At 51.9% G+C, this 21,126-nt stretch overlaps 1 protein-coding gene across 1 annotated transcript in view; it reads right to left on the reverse strand.

Moving 5' to 3' along the window:
* NSUN2 (NOP2/Sun RNA methyltransferase family, member 2) overlaps window positions 1-20,754 on the reverse strand; it is a 26,409-nt gene extending 5,655 nt beyond the window's left edge. Inside the window, exons 1-12 of the mRNA XM_006874968.1 lie at window positions 20,650-20,754; window positions 20,408-20,565; window positions 19,231-19,335; window positions 12,322-12,427; window positions 11,704-11,775; window positions 10,383-10,467; window positions 7,753-7,945; window positions 5,703-5,777; window positions 3,760-3,890; window positions 3,154-3,227; window positions 2,069-2,199; window positions 1,717-1,813 (exon numbers count right to left, since the gene is read on the reverse strand). Of these exons, the coding sequence (XP_006875030.1) occupies window positions 1,717-1,813; window positions 2,069-2,199; window positions 3,154-3,227; window positions 3,760-3,890; window positions 5,703-5,777; window positions 7,753-7,945; window positions 10,383-10,467; window positions 11,704-11,775; window positions 12,322-12,427; window positions 19,231-19,335; window positions 20,408-20,565; window positions 20,650-20,745 (1,323 nt within the window). The 5' untranslated portion in view covers window positions 20,746-20,754. The remainder of the gene's footprint in view (window positions 1-1,716; window positions 1,814-2,068; window positions 2,200-3,153; window positions 3,228-3,759; window positions 3,891-5,702; window positions 5,778-7,752; window positions 7,946-10,382; window positions 10,468-11,703; window positions 11,776-12,321; window positions 12,428-19,230; window positions 19,336-20,407; window positions 20,566-20,649) is intronic.
* Window positions 20,755-21,126: the final 372 nt, after the last annotated feature.

The raw sequence follows: 21,126 nt of genomic DNA on the forward strand, positions 1-21,126 counted from the left end.
CGAACCTTAAGGTCAGCGGTTTGAAACTACCAGTCACTCCGCGGGAGAAAGATGAGGCTTTCTACTCCCGTAAAGATTTACACCCTTGGAAACCCTGTATAGGGTCGCTATGGGTCGGACCCGACTCGATGGCACTTAACAACAACAACAATACACAAGGACCTCGCCAGATGGAACACACAGAAATCAAATCGACTACATCTGTGGAAAGAGATGATGGAAAAGCTCCGTATCATCAGTGAAAACAAGGCCAGGGGCAGACTGTGGAACAGACCATCAATTACTGATATGCAAATTCAAACTGAAAGCTGAAGAAAACGAAAACAAGTCCACGAGAGCTAAAATAACTGCAAGTCAAGGCTTGAAATTTTTCTTTAGTTCCCTCAGTTTGAGAAATGCTGAGCATGTTCTTCCCTTTTGGTTTTCCTACTCCAGGTCTTTGCACCTTTCATTATAATATTCGACTTTATCTTCTTGAGCTGCACCTTTGAAATGTTCTGTTCAGCTCTTGTACCTCCTCACTTCTTCCATTTGCTTTAGCATCTCTACGCTGGAGAGCAAGCTTCAGAGTCTCTTTCAAATTCCATTTTGGTCTTTTCCTTCTTTCTAGTCTTCTAGACCTTTTGCTCTCTTTTGTATGATATTCTTGATGTCATCCCATAACTCTTCTGGTCTTTGGTCTTTAGTGTCTAATGCCTTAAATCTCTTCTTCGGATGATCTCTCAATTCGGGTGGAATATGTTCAAGGTTTGACCCCTTGGTTCATTAAATATATCCTTTAAAATTAACATCACTTTGAAACTGAACAATGCTTGCAGGCCACACTCGATTTCTGCTGCTCTCCAGTTGCACAGGATTGTTACTGTTGTTGTTAAGTGCTGTTGAGTCGATTCTGCCTCATAGCGACCCTGTATAGGGTTTCCAAGGAGCAGCTGATGAGATTCCCTGGGCCACTAACCAAAAGGTTAGTGGTTCAAACACACCCAAAGAAACCTCAGAAGTAAGGCCTGGCGACCTCCTTCAGCACGACCAAGGCTGTGAAAACCAACACCACACACGGGGTCACAAGTCAGAAACAACCCAACAGTAACCAGCGTTTCAGCGCTGCAAGGTGTCCAGACTCAAAGGGATCTATTTTATAAACCGATGCAAATCCCGGGGACGGTGACTCCTGAGGCCACCAGAGCCCAGTGTCTACCTGAGACTGGACATTCAACAGCATGCACCCAATAGCAAGCAGCTCCCCAGAGCTGCGGCGACACCTGAGCAACATTTCTCCAGAAGTCCAGTTGTCCGGCTGGTTTCCACACTCGGGTCCAGAGAATGCTGTGCCTTGCTCGTGCAGTGCTGGCGGAAAGCAAGCCCAGGGTAGACCCCACCACTGTAGTGTTCACCATCAGGAGCAAGCCCCTAGCTCACGGTTCAGCAGAGCCTGCGCATCTTACCTGCCCATCCCCCACCCCACAGCCAAAAAGTCCTAGAGCCCGTTCTTGTCCACTGTGACCCAATGATTTGGGTACAAGATTCAGAAGGGGCACGTCTTTCACACACTGCCTCTCCACATGTCTCACGTGTGCAAGACTGCTCCACCTTCTGGAAAATCCCCAAATCCCCAATTCTGGCAAACAATCTTTCAGGCCCAAACGCCTCATTATTTCCGGCTTACGGTTTATGGGAAGCTGATGTGTCCGACCGCATTAGCTGGAGGGAGCTTACCTTTGGCTGACGTCTGTTCCACGGCATGGAGGATTTCTTGACCAGCACAGCCACGAAGAAGCCCCCAGTGTTCTGGTGGTGGGGCAGTATTCTAAGGCTGGAGGGAGGGGAACAAAGCTCTCTACAGCGAACCCACGTTGCAGTCTTCCAGTCTTGGGAAGCAAACAACAGACGCGGCAGGAGACAGAAGTGTCTCCACCCCAGTCTAAGTATGCCACACCCAGACTTCACCCAGGCACGCTGGGCCCTCAACAGCTGCAGCCTCCACATGTCAAATAATGCCCCACCTGAGACACAGGTACTGTACAAGTGCAGCCTTCCCACCGGAGAAGCCCCAACCGCCCCAGCTTACCACCGGTGCAGGTTCAGGGCCTGCAACTTCTCTGGGTCCTTTGGCGGGAACATGGTGGGACGGATCTGGGTGTGTTTGCTCTGCAGAACCTCGTCCCAATCAGCAAACCACTGTCCGTCCCTTGTCATGACCTGTGACACCGAAGTAGGGACCACAGGTCAGCTGTATGACCACCAGAGAAGCACAGGGCAGGCGGGGGCGTGTGCCCAGCTGACACGAGAACCCACCTCTTCAGAGAGACGGAGACTCTCCACGGACGGGGCGGGAGTATTCCCACCTGACACGAGAACCCACCTCTCCATAGAACTGGGAGATTATTAAGATGCAAAGAGAAAGCTGAGGCAATTTGTGACAAACCAAAATTCCCACGCTCTGCTACAGGCTGACAGCATCCGTTCATTCAAAAGCAGCAGCGCAACCACGCTATAAAAATGCACCTTCCACACTGGTTTTTTTCTTAAAACAAACCTCTCCTTCTTTCTCTCTGAAAACTGAAGAGTGGCTTGTCTCCTACCGAAAACTAAGCATAAATACCTGGCAGGGCGCAAAGAAAGCGCTCAACATCACTAAGAATATAAGGACAGGATCCAGCACTGGGCCACAAGGACACTTTGATCCATAAGGTCGGTGGTTCAAACGCACTAGCTGTGTCGCTACGAGTGAGAACTGACAGGCTGGCACTGAACAGCCACCAGCAGCACTTGTGGGAGCCGGGGACAGATGGGGCAGTTGACGCCGTGAAGCCCTACAGCTTCAGACACCCACGTGGGCAGCTCTACTGTGGCCTGTTGGGATCCTATGAGTGGGAACCGAGCCGACAAGGCGGGTTTGATTTTCTGGTTTATACTTGCAGGGAAGGAACAAATCAAGCCGGTTTCTAGATGCAGAATTGTAGCAGGAAAACGTTTCCATTTGCAGAAAGAAATATTACTAACGCACCCCCTCCCACCCCCGTCATCAGGACAACCACATGACCAAATATGCATTTACGCAAGCCGTCCCACGTGAACGCTTTGAAATTGTAACGAAGGGACATGAACTATGAAGATGTTTTTGGATCAAAACCCCCAGGGAGAGCCAGTCACCTTCCAGTGTGAGAGGCCAGGCATCCACTTCAATCCTGGCAGCTCAGAGGACACATCCGCCAGCTCCAGGGCACCTGGGAGCCAGAGAACAAAGCAAAGACCACAGTTAAAGGAAACTGCACTGTGTACGTGGTAACTGCACAGAGAGTCTAGCCACATGCAACGCCAGGGAACTCAGAAGAGAACAGTGAGTGGGCTGGCATGAGGGATCATGGTGGGAACGGACTAAAGCTGGATTCTGAACGTGTGTACAACTCAGTCAGTTTAATAAAAATCATTAATCCTTCCGAAAGGGGCCCAGGACCAGGCTTGGGACTCTGCGAAGGGGTGGCTGAAGCATCATCCATGCAGGACCCAGTGCCTGTCCACTGCCTTGTGGCCATGACTACAGGCTTCGACATCACACGTTTATTTCCAGCACCAGTGAGAAGATTTAAAATGATCTGTGTACCACTGTAAACATGGTTTAGGCCCAAGGAAGTTTTCTAGAATCCTCCCTCAGGATGCCACCAGTTCTACTTTCAAAGTCACGGAATAGAGGGCTGAGATGGGTTTCATGAGGAGCATCTCGTGGGAGGGGCTGTGGCTACCCACGGCCATGCCTACCTTCGCTCTTCTCCAGAAGGGACGCTATGACAGCTTCGTCCTCAACAGGGTTCAACGAGCAGGTCGAGTACACCATCCGCCCGCCTTCAGCCAGCTGCTCAGCACCCCTCGTTGCGATGCGCAGCTGCAGGCTGGGGAGCAGACAGGGCATACGCTTGGGGAACACGTCGCCCACAGACTTAGGATAAAACAGAGAAACCCCGAGGCAAAGGGAACAACTCCTACCAAGATCAAACCTTGTCGGGTTTCTAAGGCAAGGCATACAGGAAGGCCTGGCGGCGCACATGGTTACAGTCTCAACTACTAAGTGAAAGAAAGGTTGGTGGCTGGGACCCACTCAGCAACCTCACCAAGAAGGCACAGGGGATCTACTTCCGTAAAAAGGGTGCCCAAGAAACCCCACGGGACAGCCCCACTTGGCAGCCTGCTCGGTGGTAACTCAGAGAGGAAGCTTCCTGCTAATAACACTGTTGCTGACAGGTGTCGAGTCCTTCCAACTCAGAGCAGCCCCACGTAGAACAGAACGAAACACTGCCTGGTTCTAAGATCCTCACACCCACTGTGTGGTTGAGCCCGCTGCTGTGGCCACTGGGGTAGCAGTAATAACAGTTAACAGCAGCGTCTCATGTTTTGACTGTCCGGGATTTCATTAAACGGATCATGAAAAGAAAGGTCTTCACACCTATACAAGGATGTGATTTTTCTACGGACACTCATTTCTCTTTGTAGCGTGTATTCCTACCTGCTTCAGAAAATCGCACGTTTTACTAAGATAAGGATCGGACCCTTCCTGCTGGCGCTACTGATGATGCCAGCCCTCAATACACATCAGACTGCCCACAAGCTGCATTTAAAGATGGATAACCCAAAACACGAAGAAACCCACTGCCATCAAATGAATTTCCACTCACAGTGCCCCTGAACTGCTGATCTGTGGTTACCAATCCAGTGTCCGTCCTAGAGCGCCACGCTGCCGTAGCTGCTAAGAGCCACTGAGTATGTTCCACTCAGAGCGACGCTGTACCACCCACAGTGCAGTTCAAAGCCACCTTGTGGGTCGAGTGCTTATCCTATGTGGCCTCAGCAGGACTCCTACCCAAACCTCTTCCAGCAAGTTGATTCCATGTCACAGACCCTAAAGAAGAGTGGACCGGGTCCACAGACTTCTGTGGCACTAGATCTTTCCAGAAGCAGACTGTCTCATCTTTCTCCCACGGATGGGTAACGTTCACTGAGAAACGTGTGGAAAATCTCAGCTGTTCAAAACAGACGCCAAACTCCCCCTGCCCGGGACACAACCGGAAGGCCCAGGCCAGCAACAGTCAGTACTGGAGATGAGAGATTGTCTTTTATGTCTGGACTTTAATAAAGAACTAACCAAAGCATGGACTCCTGGTGTAGTACCGTAGGACCAGCACTGACTGTGAACCACAAGTCGGCAGTTCAAACCCACCAGCTTCTCCTCAGGAACCCTATACAGAGTCGCCTACAGCACTTAACCACCACCAAAACGTATTTCTAAGAAGACAGCAAAATGTTCAGCACAACGACACCTCAGTAAGGAGGACCCAGACTGGGGACAGAGCAGTCAGTAACAGGAGCCATCCTGGTGGGACCACGGCTCTGCACTTGGTTCCCCACACCGAGGCTGAACCACAGGAGAGAGACCTAGCGATGATGGGCTTATATAAAAGCCCAGCCTCTGGAAACCCTGAGGGGCAGCTCTCTGCCACACAGTGTCTCCAGGAGTCACAGAGAAACGGGTTGGAAATGTAGAAGAATGCCTTTACAGTTCATAAAAGGGGCTTTAAAAACAACTTGTGGTACGTGACAGGAGAGCACTCTTCCACGGTGGGGAGGAGCCTGGGGCGTGGTGCTCAGCTGTGCTCGACAATGAAGCCTCCTCCTTCACTAGGACTGCCGAGCACCAGACGCTCACTTACCCATGCAGCTGCAGGCTGTTTGACGTGGTCCACTTCTTCCAAACGTCAATGTTTTTCCTCATGGTGCCGTCTCCACTACAGAGAAGGAAGTTAGAGAGCTTAAACCTGGCATGTGACAAAACACAACAGGCACGTCGCATTCCACCCATCACGTGAAAAAACCACCTCAGTCCGGGACACGACAACCACTGGGCTTTGTAACGACACTTTCAATTTCATGTCCAGGTACACCATAGCTCTCAACAGGAATCCACGTGAACACTGGAAATACTAATGTACTTCAGGGGGCAAAAATACCACTGCACTAATGTGCACACCTGTGGGCCCGGGGCCTGCTGCTGGGAAGCTCGTCGGTCAACAGAAACACCTGAACCCGACGCACATGTTCAGTCCCAACACGTGATCTGCAGCAAGTTCCTCTAACACTGCCTTAGAGTCTTCGCCCAACTTCTCCAACGCATCTCAGCGACATGCATCTCGGCGACATGCATCTCAGAGACACGTTACAGCGCTTCTGTTTTCCGGGTCAAACCCTCCATCTCTCTGTCTCGGTGTGAGCCCTGTCATGATGTCGAAGTGCTCGCTGCAGAGCTGCACAGCCCCTGATGACGTGGCAACAAGGAGGGAACCGTCCCAGCAGAATCAAGGCCGACTTCCCGACGACCGACTGGCGTATACACCAACACCAATCCTATTGTCAGCAACTCCTTTACAACTCAGTGACCCAAGAGGACACGGTTTCTGAGGCTGTCATCTGATGGGTTCTGGTTGGCAGCTAACAGGGACCCTCTGGTCTGGGTGGTGGTGGCTGAAAATAATTCCAGCATTCTGAGGGATTCCTCAGTCTGTGACTGGCGTGCGGTCGCTTCACTCCCATTGTATAAGAATTACGTTATGATTCAGACCCAGATAAAAATCATAACATTACAATCAAGAAAAATAGAATTTCCTTTTATGACCTATTTTGATTTTGCTGTCAGAGGAAATCCTGCAGACTGTCTTAAAATTCAGTCACGTGTTTCTTACTCACACCAACTGCACGTTTCAAAGCAGGACCTGCCTCTAGCGGTTCATGGGCAACTTACCTACTAAGCAAAACAGGTAACAGCAAAAGTGATGAAAAAACAGAAATCAACGGCTTCAGAAGGGTCATGTAGTTTTCTGCTAAATGACCCCACCTAGCTGTGGCGCTGTGGGATAACGTGTCAGACAGCAAAGTTGTTTGAACTGCAAGGTTGGTAGTTCAGGCTCACCAGCTGCTCCTTGAAAACCCTATACAGGGTCGCTATGGGTCAGAATCGACCTGAGGGCAATTAACAACAAAGTCTAACTCCTGGCATGGAGCTGGAGAATCAGCACTGGACTGTAAGCCACAAGGTCAGTGGTTCAAACCCACCAGCTGCTCCTCAGAAACCCTACACAGCGTCGCTAAGACTCTGGACCAACTGAGTGGAACTTCAACACCACGTCTAGCTTTGGTCCCTGGGGAGGGACACACTGTCTGTGCTCGACCGTTCCCCTGAGGGCTGGCGGCTCGCACCCACCCGGCAGCACCGTGAATACCAGGCCTGGCAATATGTTTGTGTCAAGACGTCCACCAGGAAACCATACAGAACAGTTCTGCTCTGTCCCTTCAAGCAGCAGCAACAGCTTGCTGGGAAGACCTACTGGGACCAGGGAGCACTGCAGAACACAGGCTGTCCACACTCGTCAGAGTACAATGTGGGCCTCAGAGAGTTCCTGGGAAAAGCCCATGAACTCTAATCCCCTATTTCCACAGCGGGAAAGTTGGGCGTGTGTCACAATGGGCCACGATTCATTCTCCTGACCTCGGGCTGTTTCCCACACCCTCCGGGGATCCCCCTCACTGCACCCAGCCTCTGCCCTGTCCTCTGTCACCGTGTCTGTCTGGCAGTCTATACGCTCATGTCTTAGGGGGTCAGGCTCATGGGCTTCTCCACCACGCCCGCTCCTCTCACCAACACTACGCTACAGGACACATGTCCACCTGGATATGCCCCCCCGGTGTCCCTAGGGACTGGACACACACCTGCAGGGCACGTCGCAGAGGATACGGTCATAGAAGAGCACCTGCTTGCACCCACCCACGTCCATCTGCAGCCGGGGGATGCTGGATGCGTCGTGGTTGACCACCATGATACACGGACTGCTCAGCCTCTTGGCCTGATGGACGAGCAGGTAGCAGCGCTTGTTGTCCACGTCATTGGCAATGACAAATCCCTCTGCAAGGTGAAACTATAATGTCAGAGAGGCGACCGGTGGGGGCACTTGGTGGGATAAAGGGCTGCCAGGTCGCCTAGTGAGAGCAGTGAGCCGACACTAACACCCCAAGATTGAGGGGCTGCAAGTGCAGGAGCACCCCAACAAGGAGCTCAGTGGCACTTCAGGGGCACCTGCAATTCCACCACCTCCGAGACCCACTGGATTTAGTCATTCTGAATGCTCCATCATCCGAGCAGGGTTTCCACCCAGTTCTTCCTGGTTCCATCGTAAGTGACAAAGCGAACTGGGAAAGTAACAAGTTGGAGTCCCAAATCCCTGAGAAAACAAGGGCAGCATGCATGTGGTACAGCAGCCAAGACTTGTGACAGGCAGAGTCAGAAACAATAGTGCCCAGCTCACAGGTGGACTCTGCTGCCCTGACCGTGTGCACACAGCACTGTCTTGGCAACAACCAGTGTCCCATGCCAGGGCTTTAACCCGCCCCTCTCCTGTTTTTGGGTATCCTTGTGACAGATTTTTACAAATCTGGGCGGCACACATGGTCTGTTCCACTACCCAGAAGGTGGCTGGTAAAAGCCACCAGAGACACTGCTAAAGCAAGGCCTGGCAAGCTGCTTCCGGAAGGCCACAGCCATGAAACCGCTCCTGTGCAACACAGCTCTACCTACAGACACACAGCGCGGCACCGTGGCACTGCTTTGGTTTTATGTTCCATTGACTGTGCCCCAAAGCGTCTCGTCCATTACTAATACCTCTTAACCACGACAGCACAGCCGAGGGCAGACTCCTGGCTTTGGCAGCTGCTCTCCAGGGGCCTCTGAGCTGGGCCCTGGGAGAAGCACCACAAGGAAGGTGCTCAGTGGGTGCCCCTCTTCTCCTCACCCTTCAGTGCCTGTCACGACCGCCTCAAGTTACCGTCAGAGAGCAAGGTATGTGCGAGCTAATGGATCTGCAGTGAACGGCTTCACACTGCTACAGAGCAACCAGAGTTCCGCTTCTAGGTGTGGCTGGCACCTGTCTCTCCTTCCTACAGAATCAAAGCCTCCTGCCCCACTCACCAGCCCTGACAGGGAAGGAGGGCCCGTCAGCAAGGGTAGGGCAGTGAATTAGTTGCCATGACCCACCCAGTCACAGTCTTTGGCTAGAATAAATGGATCAACATCCAGTCATTTCAAGAAGCAGCACATGATCAAGAACCCATGGTCCTGAAGAATGCAGACGTCCCAGCTGCACGGAAAGCACTATCAGAAAACCAGGCTCCCGACTTGTAAAACTTACTGATGAAGACCAAGACTACATTCCTCAGTACAGACTGCACTTCCAGGTCAAGCAAAGAAAAAGCCATTCACTTGGACCAATAAGTAACTTCATGATAAAAGGAGAAAAGAACTGAAGTTGTCAACGACTTCATTTTGCTCAGATCAACCCTCAACACTCTCGGAAGCAGCAGTCAAGAAATCAAATGATGGATTGCATTGGGCAGATCTGCTACACAAGACCTCTTTAAAGAGTTCAAGAGCCAAGATGTCAGTTTGAGGACTAATGTGTGCCTGAAAAAGCCACAGCATTTTCAATAACCTCATGTCCATGTGAAAGTCAACAGAGAATGAAGAAGACTGTAGAAGAATCGAAGCATTTGAACTACAGTGTTGGAGAAGAATATTGAAAGTACCATGGACTGCTAAAAAACCAAACAGATGTGTGTTGGAAGAAGTACAGCCAGAGTGCTCCTTAGAAGCCAGGATGGCCAGACTTCATCTCTCATACTTCGGACCTATTATTAGGAGGGACCGGTCCCAGGAGAAGAACATCATGCTTGGCAAAGTAGGGGATCAGCAACAAAAACAGGAAAACCCTCAACAGGATGGATGGACACGGTGGCAGCAGCGGAGGCCTCAGATACAACAATTGTGAGGATGGTGTGTGAGCCGGCAGTGTTCTGCACTGTTATGCGTGGGGCACCGCCTCGCGGGCACCTAACAACTTCCATCAAGTCCAAGAAACTCCCAGGATACGGGTGTGACTATCCAAATCTGAGGGGCTTGTGGCCCACCCAGGGTACTGCATAGTTTGCAAAAAATATAAGTGGCACATCGCACCCTTGTGGGGATGGGACTTTGCTCTTATGGTGTATGGACTGTAATGGGGGCTTGATCAATCATTCTGTCATCCAGCCATTTCAGAGACAAAGAGGGGACGTCACGACTGAAAATAGAATTGCCCGGAGTGGAGCATGGCCTTGGAACCCAATCCATGCACAGAACCGCCAGGATTCAGGAGGCAGAGTCCGGAAACAGCAGAGTCGTGAGAGGCAGCCTCACACTCTCCACACACAGCGAGCAGATGGCCACTGCGGAGTGACCCAACCCTGCAGCCAGGAAAGCCACCCCCCAACCACAGGCCTGCAGAGATGACACAGACCAGACCACAGCCCACCTGGAAAAGGGGTGTCCATGTCCGCGTGCAGCATCTCAATGAGCTGAGTGGTCTTCGATCCAGGCGCTGCACACATATCCAGGATCTGTGGACGAAGCAGGGAGATGCTGGGTCTCTACTCAGAGGAAGCAGCATGCCACATGGATCAGAAAACCACCACACGCGTCTGACTCAGCCAGGATCTGGAGTGGCGGCCCCAGGTCTAAATGCATCTCTCAGCACACACAACCCTCGTGCTGGTTACTGGGCTGCGCTTTGCTGTGCTCACACACAGTACAGGGCCATATCATTGGCTGTTACAGACAGACAGACAGGGCCGTACCACTGGCTGTTACAGACAGACAGACAGACAGGGCTGTGCCGCTGACTGTTACAGATAGACAGGGCCGTACCCCTGGCTGTTACAGACAGACAGGGCCGTACCGATGGCTGTTACAGACAGACAGACAGGGCCGTACCGCTGGCTGTTACAGACAGAGCCGTACTGCTTGTTATAAACAGACAGAGGTTTGCTGCGGCCCTGCATCCAGGAAGTTTCTTGGCCCCGTTTTTTCAATAGCGTGGGTTCTGGTCACACATAAGGCTTCACACCTTTTCACCGTGTCCCGCACACCTCAGATGACAGCACAGTGCCACCAACACTCTATACGTACCAAGAAACCAAAAACCCTGCGTGACTCGCTTTAGCTCAATGTTCACCTTACTGTGGTGGTCTGCTCCAAGGTACGCCCCTCGGCGGAATCGACAGCATGGTCGAGATAGTGCTTAAAAGCAGTTGGGGTGTGAAACTCCCCTAAAATCACACTGACAGGGGTACGGTGTCTCTGAGAGCAGTTCTGGGCCCCAAGAGGGCAGTAAGCACAGAGAGGAACAAGTGGAGACATTCATCACAGGGACCACTCGGGGTCACACAGCAGCCCCCCCCCGGTTTCCCTACGCTCCTCTCGAGTGTATGGTGAGACGAGTCCGGTGGGGGGAGTGCTGTCACTGCAGCGTACGGCACGGTCTCGCATGCTCGGGCCTGGGATCTCAAACTGACCCAGCCCAGCCCTCACCACACACTCACACACACTGCAGTCAAGATTCACCAACACAAGACCTACTGCTGGCCCACAGCAGGCCCTCCCAGGGGCAGGCCTACTCTGTCCGGGGGCGCTGCTGTCTGACAGAATCCCCTCCAGGGCAGCAGCGTGCAGAGGAAACATAAGAAGAATCCTAGTAAGCTGGAGGTTTCACCAGCACACAACAAGCAGGCCCAGGGCTGCCATCACCCTGTCTGGGGCTGTACGCCGACGGCTCTTCACCACCCCCCACCCCATACCTTATGATGCGGTTGGACCTGAAGCAGCAGGGGTGGAATCATGCTAACAGCTTCCTGACGGCTGATGTTTCCCTTAGGAGAAAAGAAAGGATCCGCAATCATGTGAAAACCAGAGCACTACAATGTTGGTCATTACAGCAAAGGAAATGGAAAACGGGACCATAAACTCATATACAGGTGAAAACGAGCCATTTGTCTACACTGGCGGTTAGAATGGGTGCTATCTAGAGGCTGAGGGGCAGGGGAGGCAGGGGCTTCGACTCCTGGCCGCTGCACTTTGTGAGCGGCCACCACCCATCTGTGGCAGCGGGCAGCGTGTGGTGTGGTGTGATGCTGAGCGGGTTTCAGCGGGGCCGCTAAGCTAAGGAGGAAATCAAACAATGAAAGCGCTGTGGTCACCAGAGTCCTGTCTGCAGGACGGGCAGTGTGTCCCTCTGTTGTTCACAGGCCACGGTGAGTTGGGGACCCACCCTGACCGTCCAAATATCAGAACTCCTGGGGCAATAGAGACGGATCCCGACTCTCCAGGGGACACACAGGCACGAGCTCACCCTACCCAACACGTCCCAGTAATTAGAACTCTGAGAAGACAAATGCATCTAAAAGCCATCTACTCACAGATTCCGTCTCGCTGACCAGAAATTGGTGAAACTTCTCCAACTGTGGAGACTTCCGCAAGATTTTCCGACTTAAATTCGTGTGCCATGCCAATTCTTCAGGATACCTGGCCAAAGAGAGCAAAAGAAGTGTACACCACACCCATTTCAGTCAGCTACATGTGCCCACAGCGAGCCGTGTACCTCTTCCCATCCAGACAGCCTGTGGGGCAGCCCCTGGGGCACAGGAATCCCCAGCGGGGTTACATGAGACACGTGTGTGTGACTACAGGAGATCCATGATGCAAGGCTGTACCACAGTAGTAAGTGGGTAAGAGGGAGGTGGGCATGATGTTACATCACAAGTGCCATATGGTCACAACACAACACAACACAACAGCTGGCCACAAAGCCCCGATGACGGAGAGCTAAGAGTCCGAGGGTTCCTGTGCTAGTCACTCCACATTGAGGTCTGCAGACGCAGGAACCACGGACACGGCAGTGTAGCTAAGACACACAGAGCAGGTACCACAGCACGGGCCCAGCGGCAGGGCTGACCGAGCCATGGGATTTTCAGTCGCCTCTAACACAGGTGACAGCTGGACAGTGAATAAGGGTGACGGACAAACGGATGCATTTGAGTCATGGTGTTGGAGGAGAATACTCCAAGTACCATGGGCTGCCAGAACAACCAAGAGATCTGCGATGGAAGAAGTGCAGCCAGAGTGCTGCTTAGAAGCCAGAATGGTCACTCGTCTCTCATACTTCAGACATGTTCTCAAGAGGGCCCAGTCCCTGGAGAAGGACAGCCAGCTTGGTACAGTGGAGGGTCAGCAAAGGAGACCCCCCATGAGATAGACCGGCACAGTGGCGGCACCAATGAGCTGAAGCTTAACAGCACTGTGAGCAGGGCGCACGACCGGGCAGGGTCTGGTTCTGTTGGGCAGAGTTGCTGAGTCAGAACCGACCTGAAGACACCTAACACCACCACCAGCAAGTGGGATCCCGGCCCCTCTGAGGAGGGTACAGTCACTACAATCAGAAGCCCTGAAGGGGAGGATGCACGAGGCGTAGAGAGGACAGTGACGTGCTGGTGTCCTAAACAGCTATCAGACCCCCACCCCCCCACACACACACACACCCCCGGCCCTGAAGCCCCCAAGCTCTTGATATCCAACTGCCCAGAGTTTCTAAAAAACAATGTACTTAGCAGGCAGGAAACAGGCTTGTAAAATGTGCCCTTTGGACATTTGAATGAATATATATATATATATTCTGCTTTGTATGTGTCCGTCCAATATTTCTGCTTGTTCATCTGTGAAAACTCAGCTGTAAAACGGAAGCCACATACAGGGAGGAAGGGAGGGGAATCACTGGGATGGAGCCAAACTTATGATTGGTTGAAAGGAAAGCTGGTGATCTTGTCTGTTTACCTTCATTCAAATCACAGTATAAAGTTAAAAAAGAAAAAGAAAACCAACACCATGTATTTAGAAGCCAGGATGGCCAGAGTTTGTCCCTCATGCTTTGGACATGTTGTCAGAAGGGACCAGTCCCTGGAGAAGGGCATCGTGCTTGCTAACGTGGAGGGTCGTAAAAAACTAGAAGACCCCCAAAGGGATGAGCTGACACAGTGGCAGCAGCAACCGTGAGGTTGGCACAGGAAGGGCATAAGGTGGGTGAGTCAGCACCAACTGGACAGCACCTAACACCAACCTGTACTAGGCCGACCGTTACTCCTCCCGACCAGAAGGTGGCGCCTGTGTGCATCTGCTGAGGAAGGCCGGGCTGTGCCCACTGGCCAGCAGAGAGCAGGCCAGTTAATAACATTAATAATCACACCCAAGCATGGCACTCGTTAACTTAAGGCCAGTGAGCGCCCGCAGGACAGTGATGTGCACACGTGCCACACTGTACTCGATGTGAGAGCAACGAGAAGGCTATGGTCCCGCCCGTGTGGGAGACAGAACACAGCTGAGTGCTCTGCCACAGTGACTGATGTCTGACAGAGCAGACTCGGCCCCATCACACCTTCAGGCTGCTTAGGCCTGGAAACCCTTAGGAGCAGTCCTACTCTGTTCCACAAGGTGACTCGGAGTCAGAACTGACTCAATGGCAGGGTCTGATTTTTTAGTACATATGAGGGGACTTCCATTATCTGTCAATTCCACTATCTTTTGGGAGCTTTGAAAGTTCATGGGAAAATGGAATTGATCACGGAACTCTCCCGCATAACTTCTGAAGCCCCATGGATGTGATGAGTATTTCTGGAGTCCTGCTCCACTGTGCGGGGTACAGAATGCTGGTGTCTATGTCCCTCCTGGATGTGCAACCTGCCTTCAAAGCCACACTAACAGAAGCCAGACGGGCACATTCTCACTGGACACGAGACATGGCAGGAACTGAGCCTAGCTTTAGCTGTTTACGGTGCACCTGCCATCACACTGCGGTCCAGAGCAGATGGCTGTGCTCAGGGGCAGCGCAGTCACACAGGTACCACCACAGGCAGACGCTTTGGACGGGAGGGTGTGTCTCCACAGGCTTCCCCCACACGTTCCCCACAGCACCTACTCTGACCGCGGAGAGGCACTGGAACTCCGACTGCGGAAGCCATCAGACGTGGGGAAACATACATACTTACAACCCTTCGGATCACCAAGGACAGGCATGGACCCACGGCTAATACAAAGCGTGTTGCTTACAATAGTCTAGGGACAAGTTCATCTTTTTTGAGCCAACGTATTTTACGCGACACAGGATTATCTTAAAGAACTAGATTTAAAAAAGAGTCTTCTTAAAAAAAGGTCTAGTTTGAAAATTTGTCATGACTTCTGAGGATTAATCAAAAACACCACCAGGTCAACTTTGTAACTCAAAACTGTTAAGAAAACAAAGGGAAAAACCCAAATCTCTGAAACTCACAGTATCTGTGATAAATTACCACCTTTATTCCAAACCAAAAAGCACATACTCACCCAAACCCCGTGCTTTGGGACTGATTCCGACTCTCAGAAACCCTAGAAGACACAGCGAGCAGCTTCCGGGGGTTTCCCGAGACTGTGAATCTTTACACGAACAGACTGCCTCATCTTTCCCACGAGGAGCAGCTAGCTGGTGGGTCTCAACTGCCGACCTTCCGGTTAGCAGGCCAACGCTTAACCCAGATAATAAGAAAGCATGTTCCTAACAATGCCCTCTCTGGGCTCAGGTTTTAAGGGACTTTAGGGTGGCTCTGTACAATGCCGAGCATATGAGGAAAGCGGCCTCGCAGTATGTAGCACAACCCCTAGGAAATGTGCCTACAGTCAGAACACCGCTACCAGAGCCATTTCTGGATCTGGCAGGTCGACATTGGGAGAATGCAAATACAGCCACAAGTCCAGGTAAGTTTCTGCTCTACCTGCTTTCTGAGAGAGTAGATTTGTGAAGATCGATCACAGTGGACAAATTCAAATTTAACGGTACAAGTTTTGTAAGAAAAAGGGAGAGTAGTTAATCTTAAAGTCCAGAAACAGAGGACCCTAGGACCACCAAGGGAGAAGAGCACAAGTGGGATATGGGACCCCATCCAGACAAGTAGCGACATCAGAGATGGAGGCAGAGATGGGGACATGGAGAGAGGGAGCAGCTGAGGACTCTAGATTCATGGAAAGAGAAGGACTGAGAGGTGGCGGCCAGGAGGCAGGCTTGCAGAATGTACCCTTTGTTTGTTTAAATTATTATATATTTGAGTATTTTTGTGTACATCCCCACACCTACACCCCACAAAAATAGAGGGAATAGAAGCAAATAATGTTGAAAGATGATGCACGAAGGAGACTATAATCATTGCAATGAAACGCAACATGATAGGATGAGTGTAAAACCGATGTTCTCCCACATAAGCTATCGCTCAATTCACAAAAAAAACTTTAAAAAAAAAGAAAAAAACAATTCAAGTTTGAGGGGATCACTGCTTATGAAATAAAGCTGCCAAGCAACTGTCACTGAAAAGGAAAAGTCCATGAGGAGCACAAATCCAACAAGGTTGGGCTCCCACCCTTCGGGATGGTGTCTGGGAAATTACAGCAAGAAAAACAGGCAGGCAGTGACTGGTTGTCAGTACAGCAATTCAAGTTCATTCCTCAACTGAAGACAAGCTGCGCGACTTTCCAACAATTGGGGGCTGCCTTGTCAAGTACTCACAGGAAGCTCAGCCAACCAGAAGAAGCAGCTGAAGTCTGTGAGAAGAGCGGACCACACCGAAGCTGGAACTACACCATAACCCAGAGGCTCCAAGGCCAGAAGGGGCTCAAAACAGGGCGATGACTGCGAGCATGGTGCCCAGGGTCGCTGAGTCAGAACCCACTCAATTGCCTAGCAACAACAGTGACTGCAGATGGCAGAATCCAGTAGTGGGGCTCACTGACACCACCCAGAGGGTTCCCCACCATCACAGTGATGTGCTTGGTGAACAGCGCAAGTCTACTCCTAGGCTCCTGGCACAGGGGGGCAGGCAGGGAGCCAGATGGTCAGGCTTAAAGCTGACTTCTCAGCTCTTCCCCTCTGGACCCAAGCTGGACAGTGACGCTGGGAACATTCACAAGGACAGCTTCCAACCTCAGCTGCCTAGTGGGGACCGTGCCTACCCAGCACCCATAACCCCAAATACGTCTTCACACCAACTGTGAGCAGGAACACACTGCCCAGAGACTGTGCCAACCCAGAGTCAATGCCCCTAGCCACATCTTCATACTGTTCCCAGACAGATCAACACTGCTGCGGGCTGCCCAAGGTCACGCTGGCAGCTGCCCTTCAACTGGCCTCGTTCACAGACTTGCAAAGCCACAGGTCATGCCAGGGCCACGCTGGTGACACTGCACAGAAATGAGCCATGTGGTAAGACTGCAGGTGCACTCTCAAACCTCAGGGACACAACCTGACAAGCCCTCTGTCTGTCCTGTGCCCCGCCCCAAGAGGACACTGACAGGCCCCTCTTGCTGGCCTGCATTCTCTGAAGCCAACATCACGGGTCCTCCCTGGCACCAATGAAGTCCCCCCACTGACCGGCCCTCAACACCAGAGCTAGACCAGCCACACACAGAAAAGGACCAAAGCTTCTAGTCTGACCAAGATCTCAGGCACCAAGGGAAAGCCGGCAGGAATGCAAGACACCCACGCTTTTGACTTGCTGGCTACAAATTCATGGATTCAGCAATTTCTCAGCTATGGTGTTGGAAGACACTCAAAATACTGCTGGGGAAGAGCTGTCTCCATCCTCAACGACGTGCTGGTGGGGCACAACTCAAAATGAGGAGAACCAGCTGTACACATCCATTCATAATCAGAACACAAAACGTCCAAAGGATGAATCTCAGAAAAGTGAAAGTTGCCAAAAACGGAATGAAATGCATGAAGATCAATACCCTAGACAGTGAGCTGAAATGACTGGAATCAGCCATTTTCAACTGGACAATGACTCTGCTGGGGACAACAACTTGAAGAGAAACAGTGTCTCATTCATCATCGTGATCAGATAAAAAGCCCTTTCAAGGCCAATCTTGAATTAATTGGATGTACAATGCTTTCTGTAGTGGTAACTTACAGGTTGGGGTTTGGACCTCTGAGCCACCCCATGGCAGAATGAGGTGGTGGCCTGTTTCCATAAAGCTGACACCCTTAGTACCCTATGGGGTAGCCCTGCCCAACAGGGTCACTGAGTCAGAATCAACTCAGCGGTAGTGGGTTTGCTTTGGGAGTTGGACTCATCCAATCGGATGGCCCACAATAACTGCAGAGAACACAAACTCCCATCACGGTGGAAACTCCGGGCCTTGGAGGGCATCTCTCCAGACCTGAGGACAATGGTCAGTTTCTTTTGGTAAAGTTCATTGTAAACCCCAGCCCTGAGGAGGAGAAGCTGTTGTGGTCACCAGGTCTGTCTGCCAAGGCACCCTGGTGTGGCGCGAAACCAAGTTTCCGGCTAATACAGCAGGGTTTAGGACTTGACGCTGCCCGGCGCCTCCTCGGTGCCCTCTGAAGACTGCCTCAAAAAGTACAACACTGTGCACCTGAATATTCAGAGCCTTAAAATCGCTGACAATGGCTGTTGAATTCGGCCATTTACAGCAACTGTTAAAAATAGTTTTTTTTTTCCTCTTGTGGGACCTTCGATGTCTTAGTCAGTAATGAGATGCATGAGACGATGACAGGTGGGTTAATAATTTGGTGGTAAAAAACATGAAGCACTAGGCTGCTAACTAAAAGTTTAGGAGTTCAGGTCCAGCTGGAGGTACCTCAGGGAAACAGAGGCCTAAGGGGCTTACGGTGACCAACCAGCCACAGAAAACTCAACTGAACACAGTCTTCTCTGTCACTGATGGGGTCGCCATGAGCTGGAGGCAACTCAAGGGTAACTGGGGTTTGAAGTTTCTGGAATGACCCAGGGATCTGGGACTCTAGTCTGTCCCTAGACAAGATGATGGTCTTAGCTCGCTGAGAACTGATGGGGAAGAGACAAGCAGGTGATGGGCAGCCAGTAGATGGCGTGCCTGAGAGTGCAGATGGTACAGGGGAAATGCTGGAGCAAGCGGAGAGATGGCAGTTGAGTCTGAGTCTGGGTCTGGTTACGAGGTGTCCGTTTCCTGAAGGTAGACAAGCCACTTTGCCACAGTTCTGACAGACATGAGCAAACAAGGGCTTTCAGACGTGATAACGCCAAGGAAGGATAGGGGCTGGGTTTCTGGAGAACAATCAATTTCAACAAAAAGGGTTGCAAATCCCATAACAAAACTATGACAACCAACCTTGTGTTGGGGATAAACCTGAGGCTGTTCGGACAGGATGAATACTCAGGCCAATTCTTCTGTGTGGGCAGTGACAGCAGAATCATGAAACTCAGAGGTGGGCAAGGCACCAAGGCACCAAGGCTAGCAAGCACTAATTTACCTACCAGCTCAGGGGCTGTGGGACTTCAACCTTCTGCCCATCTACCTCCAGGTTCTCCAGCTCTTTGAAGTACTTGGTCTTTAAGCAGTGGAGAATCTCTTTTGCATGACTATTAAAAAAAAAACAAGCAATTGTCAGACAGGTCTGAAAAATCAGCATAATACAAGGTCTCTTTTTTTAAAGAAATGCTTTAAGCATTTTTATAACGTAAACCAAGCTAGCAGTCCAGAGTTTGGCTTTCTACTGCTTCCCTCTAAGATGAAAATATGTAGGAGCTTTGAGAAGTTTGTGGAAAAAACAGAAAAGATATTAGACTTTTCCCAAGGACTTTTTTGAAGGCCCCTAGTTTTTCCTCACTCATTACTAAATGCCATAAATATCATGTGGGTCCCAAGTAAAAACACAGGAAAGGGAGGAGGAAAACTGTGGTTCCAGCTGTCACAGGTTTCATTGTACCTACCACGTCATGTCACTTGCAAATCACTTCTTTTTAGTGAGGAAACGCAGAAGTTTGAATAGAAATTGCTGTTGTTGGCGACCTCTAGTGAATTCTGATTCATGCCAACCCCAGGTGACAAAGTGGAGTGCCCATGGGGTTTTCTAGGTTGCATGAGTCCTGGTGTGACACTGGATTGCTAACCACAAGGTTGGGGGTTCAAAGCCACCTGCCAACCCTCATAAACCAACCTAGCATTCTGTAGTCTGTCTTTCTACTAGATGGCACTTAACCACAACCACCACGACCTCCGCCTTTATGGAAGTATCCCACCCAGCCTTTCTCCCAGGACCCGAGCTGGGTAGGTTAGAACTGCCAACCTTCCGGTTAGCAGACAAGAGCTTCACGGCTAATTCCCATATGGTCTCAGGGCCAGGAAATCCCAGGTTGGGCTTCCAGCATGCGCTCAAAGCTCAGTTATTCTCAGTTCCCACGAGAGCGCCCCCGGTGGGGTTCCCAGTCAGTGCACCGTGTGGGCGGTCACCACCCGCGTGTTAGTGGATGCAGCTGTCAGCGGAGCTTCCAGACTGAGAAAGACTAGGAAGAAAGGCTTGGAGACACACTTCGGAAGGGGCGGCCACGAGAGGCACACAAACGTCCAATCACCCGTGAACGTGGAACTCGTACAGGGCTGGGCAGTGTTAGCTCTCGGATCGAATCCGGGCGCACTTAGCAAGACCCCCACCTTTTGTAGCCGGTGATCCTCAGGGTGGCCGGGAGGGGCTCCCGCAACGCCCCCATAAACTGCTCCCACTCGCCCTCGGGCACGATTTTGAGCTCCTGGTAGTAGCGTTCGAACAGCTTGTTCTCCTTCACGATCTCGGGGTAGCCGCCTTCCCAGCCCTGAGGAAAGACAGTCACGTCACTCCCAGACCAGAGGTCCAGCCCGCCATCCCCCAGGCTCCCGCGCCACCCGCCGGAGCCTACCGCGGCGCTGCGCTTCCGGCCACTACCGGTCGCGTCTTCCCCGCCTTCGGGCCGCTGCTGCTGCTGCAGCCTCCGGCCCCGCGCCCGCCGTCCCATAGCGGTCCACGCCGCCCGCAGCGCCCGCGCCACGCCGAGCCCACACTGCACGCTACGCCCAGCCCGAGTTCCAGCCCGCGCCACGCCGAGTCCACGCCAAGACCGCGCCGCCGACTTCCGGGACGGCCGAGGACCCGCGCGACAGGCCCGGGTTTATCCACAGCCTGCCGGGACCGAAGGACACCGGCTAATCGCGCTGCGACCCGGATTCCCGGGACACGCTCAGCCCAGGGGGGCGGAGGTAAGCTGTGCATCAAGCAGTCCCGAAAACTGTCTGCGCGCGAAATGGAGTGGTTTCACTCGTTGGCTCAGGCAGCGCTGCGGACAGCCTGGTTAAGACGCCTGCGCATAGCTGCGAGGGGGGGCAGAGCTTCGGTGATT

The sequence above is a fragment of the Chrysochloris asiatica genome, unplaced genomic scaffold, assembly GCF_000296735.1.
Source record: "Chrysochloris asiatica unplaced genomic scaffold, ChrAsi1.0 scaffold00307, whole genome shotgun sequence".
Classification (NCBI taxonomy): Eukaryota; Metazoa; Chordata; class Mammalia; order Afrosoricida; family Chrysochloridae; genus Chrysochloris; species Chrysochloris asiatica.